At 41.1% G+C, this 8,066-nt stretch overlaps 1 protein-coding gene across 1 annotated transcript; it reads right to left on the reverse strand.

Annotated features, from left to right (window-relative positions):
• Positions 1 to 361: 361 nt before the first annotated feature.
• On the reverse strand, positions 362 to 7,674 carry LOC139152274 (solute carrier organic anion transporter family member 3A1-like). The gene is made up of 7 exons (XM_070725417.1): positions 7,218 to 7,674; positions 4,181 to 4,893; positions 3,111 to 3,383; positions 2,298 to 2,462; positions 1,359 to 1,539; positions 952 to 1,093; positions 362 to 562 (listed from the first exon to the last, which is right to left on the reverse strand). Exons 2-7 carry the CDS (start codon positions 4,860 to 4,862, stop codon positions 362 to 364), a joined length of 1,644 nt encoding a protein of 547 aa, XP_070581518.1. The 5' UTR covers positions 4,863 to 4,893; positions 7,218 to 7,674.
• Between the last annotated feature and the right edge of the window lie 392 nt (positions 7,675 to 8,066).

Here is an 8,066-nt window from a genome sequence, read left to right on the forward strand (position 1 = left end):
ACAGGTAACTGTATACCTTTAAACTAATTCTCGTTTTTCATGAAAACCCAAGTTCTGTGTTCAATTGCTTATGTTGGAACTGGCGGCGATTTTGCATTCGAAAATATCTTACCGAAGATATTTTATCTTAAAATATTTTATCCTTTTCCTTTTTTTCGTTTGTACCCTCCTTGAATTAATTACCCATCATTTGAAAAGTTGTCAATTCCACATTTTTCCCAAGTTTTTTTCATGTTTACCATACCTTGGCTCCACATCCATAAATATCGAAGAAATAGCGTGACCTGTCAGTTGTACACGTAAAAACCTCGTAACAATTTCAAAACTTGATAAATTGACAGTATCCCTTTAATTCTAGCACTCACCGCAAAGCCAGCATCATACACGGAACCTCTCTGCCGGCACTCAGCAGGGCGAACAGAGAAATGACGACAAGGAATAGATAAAGGAGTGAACACGTCTCCGTTTCCTTGCAGGGACCCAGAGTCGCCATCCTGGTTGTGTTCCATCCGTCGCTATCGAACTTTGATATACAGCCACAGTTTGTGTAATTGCCTGTAAACTGAAAGCAACATAAGAAAACAAGATTATCATAATTCAAGGACTTTCAGTGATAAGTTGAAATTGATCATGCTCTTGAAGGGAAAATTAGCTTGACATGTTTGTTATTTCGTTTAAAATCGGTTTTTACATAGGCATATATACGAGTATATCTATGTGCATATACATGTGGTGAGAGTGTGCAAGTCTGTGTGTGCCTCAGAGAGAGAGAGAGAGAGAGAGAGAGAGAGAGAGAGAGAGAGAGAGAGAGAGAGAGAGAGAGAGAGAGAGAGAGAGAGAGAGAGAGAGAGAGAGAGTGTGTGTGTGTGTCTGTGTGTCTCTGTGTCTGTGTGTTTTGGATGGGGGAAGGATGTGAACTCCAGTCAACAATGAACAAAATCTTAATCTTACATTGTTAGAGTCAATTCCAATACATCCTGCATGGCAAGGTGAAGCGTAAGTATTTCCATCAGAACCACAGACTGGCTCAAATACATCAACTGAACAACCGCAGTCTTCGTTGCATCGCTGGTTCTTGTCTATACCGTTTTTTCTGGATATGAAAGACAGTAAAATGTATCTTTGAAATATTTATTATCTCTGCTTCTGTCTCTCTCTTTCTTTTGCTCTCTGTCTCTATTCCCCTTTCTGTTTGATGTTTGTCTATATCACATATTTGCCCTTGTTTCATTGTGTTCAGTGGAAAGACAAAACATCTGGTCGTTAACATTCTCATACATGGAAGATATGGCACCGTAAAATATGAGGCTCAAGCAGACAAAGAAGTTGTTTTATAATAAAATTGGACATAATCATACCCGACTCCAACGACAGGCTCGCTGTAACATCCGAAAGGATAGAAGGCAGCAGATAATACGATGCCCAATCCTAGGACAACGAGGTAGAACTTCAGAATACCCATTGGTTGGAGGTTAAATTTTTTGATGACGTATCCTGACAGCAACATTCCAAGGCAATAAGGTATAGTGCCGAAAATCGCTGTGAAAAAACAAAACAAACCGTATCATCAATCTTTGTACCAAAGTGCTACGGTCATTTCGCTACATTCGTCGCTAATCACCAGTGTCTCTTTCGCGGCAGCAGTTGGTCGCAAATCACTAGTCTCTTTGCGACAGCAGTAACGTCGGGGCATTTTTGCACTCCATCGTAGAGCAGCTATCAAGCCCTACTACGCGGCAATGTTATCAAGCTCATGGTTTCGCTGAGAACTTTACTTCATTATAGTAATCGAGAGAGGGCAAAGTTTCTATGAAGCTTAATGTTCAAAGTTTAGAGGCCGACAGGATGATCTATGCGATATTTGATCGAAGTCAGGAGTGCCTACCAATACACATATGCATCTTCCATGATTGCAAAACACAACCGAGAACTCTAACATTGGAAAGTTACGTCACATCTATAGGAAAGAACGATAACTTGTTGTCCAGTAGCTTTGGGACACTTGTTACTGGTGAAATTACTGTACCGGAACTTGTGAACAACAGTCACGAACACTGGATTTTCTTCATTGAGTTCGAAATGTTCACGTCACTGGCAATTTCTTTGAGCCTTTTTTCTAGGTTCTGGCCCATTCGAGAAGGTAGACAGAAAGATGCAATTGTACGAGTTGTACACGTCCGAACCTTTCCGTCTACCGCGAAGGTTGAAGCCACCGTTACGATCATTGTTCTGAACACTGTCCTATGCTGTAATTACGTCAGTGACTACGCCCATAATCTTCATAAATCTACACATACCTGCATACAGATTTGCATTTACAGCCGACAGACCGAATTGGAGCTGGAAGATTTTTGCGATGAATGGTATAAATCCAAATGTGGTGCCCATGTCAAGGGCGTAGGCAATAATCACCACCATGAAGTATGGATTTTTGAGCAATTTCCATGTCATCCTCAAAAAACCTGCAATGTCATGACAAAAAAGGTGTCACAATTGAAATGGTGTTTAAAGTTGACTTGTTGGACTTCTCATAGAATAAGAGGCACCGGTTATTTAGCAGCATCATCTCATAGCAAAACGATTACAGGGCCAGTAACTGTAACTTTAGATAGGTTTTTCCCGCTATTTTTGTTCTTTGAGTCAACCTCAATTTCCTGTTCTACTCGAGCCGCAGCTGAACAAGAAACTGTGTTGGACACAATGATCAAAATACATACTAGCAAATAACAAAGTACTCCACAGAAGAAAGAAAGACAATAACGACTCTGGCTCTCGGCTTTTTTCTGGGATGATTTTTGTTTTCAGCTGTTCATCAAGGGCTGAAATGAGAGTAGAGGGCAGGATCGTGAGCGCGCGCGACGCACACACACAAACATACACACACACGCACACACAGAATTATACCGGCACCTGTTGATGATGTTGTCACTAGACTGTCTACTACGAGGGCAACTTCACCAGCCAAGGGTAATTATTCGGCTTGGATAAACACGATGCTATTAGGTCGAAGGTAATAGGGCACTATTAAAAGTTCAGCTTAGCATTCGATGTAATAGTTTGTTGTTACTTATCACAATTAGACTACAATAAGTTAATAACAAACTGTATACCAGTTTTGTCAGTCTTTTTCTTCCTCTGTTGTTTAACATCGCTGCCGACTTTCAAAGTCCCTGGTGTTAAAAAGTACAGCGGGGAGACGAGAAAAAACGCAGCTGCTCCCAAGACGAGCCCTAACCACCAGGCACCAACCCACTTGGAGTCAGAGGGCTTCAAGTCGATGGAGGAAACGTCCACTCTATTGAAATCCACGTAGATAGACAAACAAGCAGCGCCGACCAGATACCCAACAGCTGGTCCTAACCCCCACATCATGTTAGTTATACCTTAAAATAGAAAGGAGTCGTGTGATGTAGCTAAAAGCCTTTGGTGAATTTCACCTTTTCCGAGTTTATAGTCATGGTTTTCTCGTTGAAGACAAAACATGTGAACAGTGGAAGAAACAGTTCAAAGTCAACTCGGAAAGGTATGTTGACAAACACACCATCATCTAGATAGGAAAATATAAATTACAGGGACGCATAGAGATGATTGGAGTCTCATACATTACAACACAGTCGACATCCCTGCTACCGAGTGGACTGTGATAACACATGAAATGTAAAACATTTTTTACTTTACTGGGAATTAAACATTTGATCTCAACACGGTACATTTTAGTCACTGAGACTTTCGGTTGCAGCACTACAACCTTCATCAGCAGAATCGTAACCGAAAATGTCAGTTACTAAAATGTACCGTGTTGACATCAAAAGTTCAGTTGACAGTAATAAGCTACCAACATGGATTTCTATGCAAAAATGTTTTTACTTTATATATGTATTCAACTTTAATATCCATGTAAGCCTCAGTAACTCTGCTTTCCTTTAAATTTAAAGAGTGTGGGTCGTTTGAACTGCGCTTAATGGTCGTGTGCGACCCATACGACCAATTTGAATACTATATCAAACATTTGCCATAATGTACATCGTAAAATTTCAATGTTGCAGCTATATTGACGTTATGCATCGAGATATCGTGCACGAAATACATTTTTTGTAAACAAGAAAGTCGCACAGGCTCAATTCATACGGACCCCCGCTCCGTTTTCAAAATTGAACTTTTATCGGAGGGGAATACGTACCCAAATACAACGCCGAACTTCGATGCGTGGCATGGTCGTCGATGAAAGAGGTGCCAAGGGTTACCATAGGGCTGTGCCCGGCCCCAATTACCGTCACCCCGATGACAATTAAGGCATAAGCTACCGTGCTTTCTGTTGTCCTCTGCTTATCCGTGCTGTCGCATCCTAAATCCATCTGGGTAGAGGCATTCGGGGATTTCTCGCCATCGGCGATAGGGGCGTAAGGTTCTGGAGAGCTCGGTAAGGTTGAGAAACACAGCTTTTCCGCTACGCTCGCGTTTACTTCAGCAGCCAGGGAAAGGCTTTCGTATCTGTAGGGTCCCAAAACGAAGTGTGGCAAGCAACCCATCAGCAAGCCAATACCTATACATATCACACCAGCACCCATCCACCGTGGGCGATTACTCCCAAGACGACCCCCAAAGTATGCCACGGGAATGACGCTGAGAAGAGTTCCTGCCTGCCCCATACTCACCAGAACGGAAAGCTGTGAAGCGCTGAGACTGTATCGTTTTTCCTGCGTTGTCATGGTGCTGGCGGCGTACATGGTCATCGTACCTTTAAAGAATATCGTCACCGTAAGACTTGCCACAAAGCAACGGATGTTGCTGAAACAAAGAATCCTCCGTTTTTCATCGGCAGAGAACTTCCCCTCCCCATCGACGTTGTTGCTTCGAGGCATCCTGGTTGACAAATAACTTGATCTCTACAATCTTGTTAAAAAGTAATAAGGTGTACGTGACTATTAGATTATGCATCATTACGAAATCCCGTAAGAGTCTACTTAGAGCTACTATTCAGTGAAATAAATCTGCTCCGTCAGGACAGTGAACGTCAAACCAACTTGAACTGATCCGTTTGCTCAGTTGGTAGAGCGTCCGAACTGAATTCAGGGGACGTGGCTTCGAATCATACATTGGTCATTTTTTCAAGCCCTAAAAATTTGCAGAGTAGATACAATCAGATGAGCTTATGTGACTTTCTCATTATTTTGTGTGTATATTTTGTGTATATATATATATATATATATATATATATATATATATATATATATATATATATATATATCTCGATATACAGATGTTACAGTGCTCGATGCTAAAGCAGAGCGGTATAAATAATAACACAAAATTACTTTAAGTACAAAGTAATGATATCTGTTACTTAAGTTTCATGAATTCTGCAATCATCAGACAGAAGAAGTGGAAGGATTCTTAGCTCGACAGTCTTATATATGTATGATCGGGACATACCATTCTATTTGTAGGTGGTGGCATTTCAACATACTCTAGGAATAGCACAAGCATGTGCAGTTGACGTTCAGAACAAAAATGGTGAAAATTTCATAAATAGTTACAAATGAATCGCAAAATAGGGGAGAAACATTAAACTCGTGCAATGTACCATCCTAATTATCAAGTTGACCGTCATCTATCCTGAACGCCACTCGAGTCATAACAAAGAATCGTATGCGTGTAAATTTCATCACATACATCCTATTGTGAGTCGAAATAAAGCGTTTTACTCTACGTTCGGACAAAAATTACGCACGGCAAGACTTACCAAGAAGGTGAGTTTGAAGAATAACTGTTTTAGACAGGAAATATTGGATTCGATGCTCACTACATCTCTGAAGCGTAGAGTTTCAACATTGGTTTGAGCGCGTCACGTTTCCGCTGTGATATCATTTTAAATCTGTCACGATATACATCCTTTGGACCAAATCAACTTTTCTGGCGATATAAACACTTAAATATACTTTCCATGTTAATGTGTCGATAGCAAACTGAGTTTGTGGCATGTTGACATTAAAAAGGGAATCGCCTTGGCATTACGTGTGGCGGAAAACGAATACCTGTTTTAATACCGGAGCGATCATTATCTATACTAGGTTATTTTCCTGTTCGTAAATTCACCTCCTTCGGACCTTACAACGAAGACTGACCGTCGTATCAGGCTAATTTGTCACACATCTTTTCCAAAATTTAAAAAGAAATGACCTCTGAGAATACATATAGGTGGTGCGGAATAGTTTTTCGTTGTGTTAATATGACATTTATGTGTCATGCGTTTGGATGAGTCAAGACACCGCTTGTTTGGCATTCACGTTCAATTTGGTCCCCATATTTAGAGTTTGGGGGCAGTGGCCTCTCGCTTTATAACGGGTCATCCACAACACGTATTCGGTATGGCGTGATCAGTGGTACGGTGGGAAAGATACTTTTAACTTTACATGTTTTTGAGTGATGTCAAAGTTCAGGACCATTCACAAAGGGCACCTTTTTTCGAATGGTTATAGAGCCCGAGGTTGATTATCGTTAATCTAGTCTGAATAAAAATGCGTGTTGCTGAAAGACTGCACTGCAGGGTGCCGAAAGACTCAGATATTTGTGAACGAAAGCCGTCAAGGTCATTGCGAGGTATCAACTTTACTCGTCGATCATTGCAAGTCTTGGACTGTCAGCTTACTTGCACTTGGCCAATTTTCAAAATACTCTTCTTCAAGTTTCAATAGATAAAGTCAAACGAACAAGACTATTTTGAACTACGACCCTGTAATTCGAGCCTGCACGTTAACAACAGGGTCTTCGGCATGGTTCAGCAGCTTATGTAATAGAGGCGCTAGTCCTGGCCATTCTACCGAGGCACTGGCTTGCTGATCTCATCTGGGATAATCCATCAAACTACAGAATTTTTACCCAGAATGTACATAACCACGCGGGGAGACAGGAATGTTTAAATCAGCTTTAACGGAAAACGCAACTGTAAAAACCAAAACATGAAATCAGCGAGAGCAGTGCGATGCGAGGTCACATCAAAACTTGATCATACTTTCTTCGTTTCTGCTGAAAGCCAAATGAAAACTAGCTATGGCCAGTAATGTTCCTCCCTGTTCGAGTGACGGTTGGAGGTGACATCCCACCAATATCGACATTCTCGTTGTGAACACTTTCTGGTACTAGAGTTGGTCACATATCAAAGATGTATCAATAATCAATATGTATCACAGGAAAGAAAACCAACTGCCGATACTTACCGAACGTCGACGTAATGTTAGACGTGTAAGAAGCTCATCGTTATTTGCATAGACGGGACACTTTGAAGACTATTTGCAGTGCACTGCAGGACATCAGAACGGGTAATTGTTATTCAAGCATTACAATAGGGGCCAGTAGTTTTGTAATAAGAAGGTTGGTTAGGGCATGGAGGTAGTAGGAGCCATGGTTAGGGGGAGTTGAAAAGTTTACACTCGGAGAGATGCTTGTAGTAAACACCGTACTAGCTGACCAATGACCATCTAATATGCCATGAATTGAGGGCATGTAATATTGACAAGCAACCATGCTACACATCTGACACCTGTTGAGTGGGAGCCTTTTTCTCAATACACAATTTTAGAAACCCGTTTCTGTCATAACTTCGCTCAATAACATAGCCTATTGTATAAGGATTGGGATGCGAGATATCTTTTTGCAGCTATATTATTCAGCGAAGGTTGTCATCGGTTAGGGGAGGGGCGGGGGAGGGTCAGCTCAAACCTGGCGCTGGCTACCTCCCGCCCGAAATCTTGTCTTCACCTTTAAGCGTTCACACTGATGTTCCTTCCTCTCCGACGTTATCAAGTGAGATAGAAAACTATTGTCTTGGACTATTTTATATCTATCTCATGAATATTCATTACATGCGTACTGATATCCCTCAGTGATTCGGCTTTTAATATTATGATATTTTAATGAAGCCTCATGACTTCGCTCAATAAAATGGCCAATTATATAAGGATTGAGACGCGAGATATCTTTTTTCTTTACTTTGTACTGAGCTCAGGTACTATTCCTTTTCTGTTCTCTACCCCCATGTATTCCAACTCCTCCATAACTTTTACTCT

Source organism: Ptychodera flava, chromosome 15 (genome assembly GCF_041260155.1).
Source record: "Ptychodera flava strain L36383 chromosome 15, AS_Pfla_20210202, whole genome shotgun sequence".
In the NCBI taxonomy this organism is placed as follows: Eukaryota; Metazoa; Hemichordata; class Enteropneusta; family Ptychoderidae; genus Ptychodera; species Ptychodera flava.

Bases quoted from the DNA above. Each gene is read 5' to 3' on its own strand.
- LOC139152274 (XM_070725417.1), bottom strand. From the start codon at position 4,862: ATGCCTCGAAGCAACAACGTCGATGGGGAGGGGAAGTTCTCTGCCGAT. The intron at 3,384-4,180 runs GTACGTATTCCC...TTCTATTTTAAG, and splicing joins AAGTTCGGCGTTGTATTTGG to GTATAACTAACATGATGTGG. The intron at 1,094-1,358 runs GTATGATTATGT...TTTCATATCCAG, and splicing joins GAGCCTGTCGTTGGAGTCGG to AAAAAACGGTATAGACAAGA.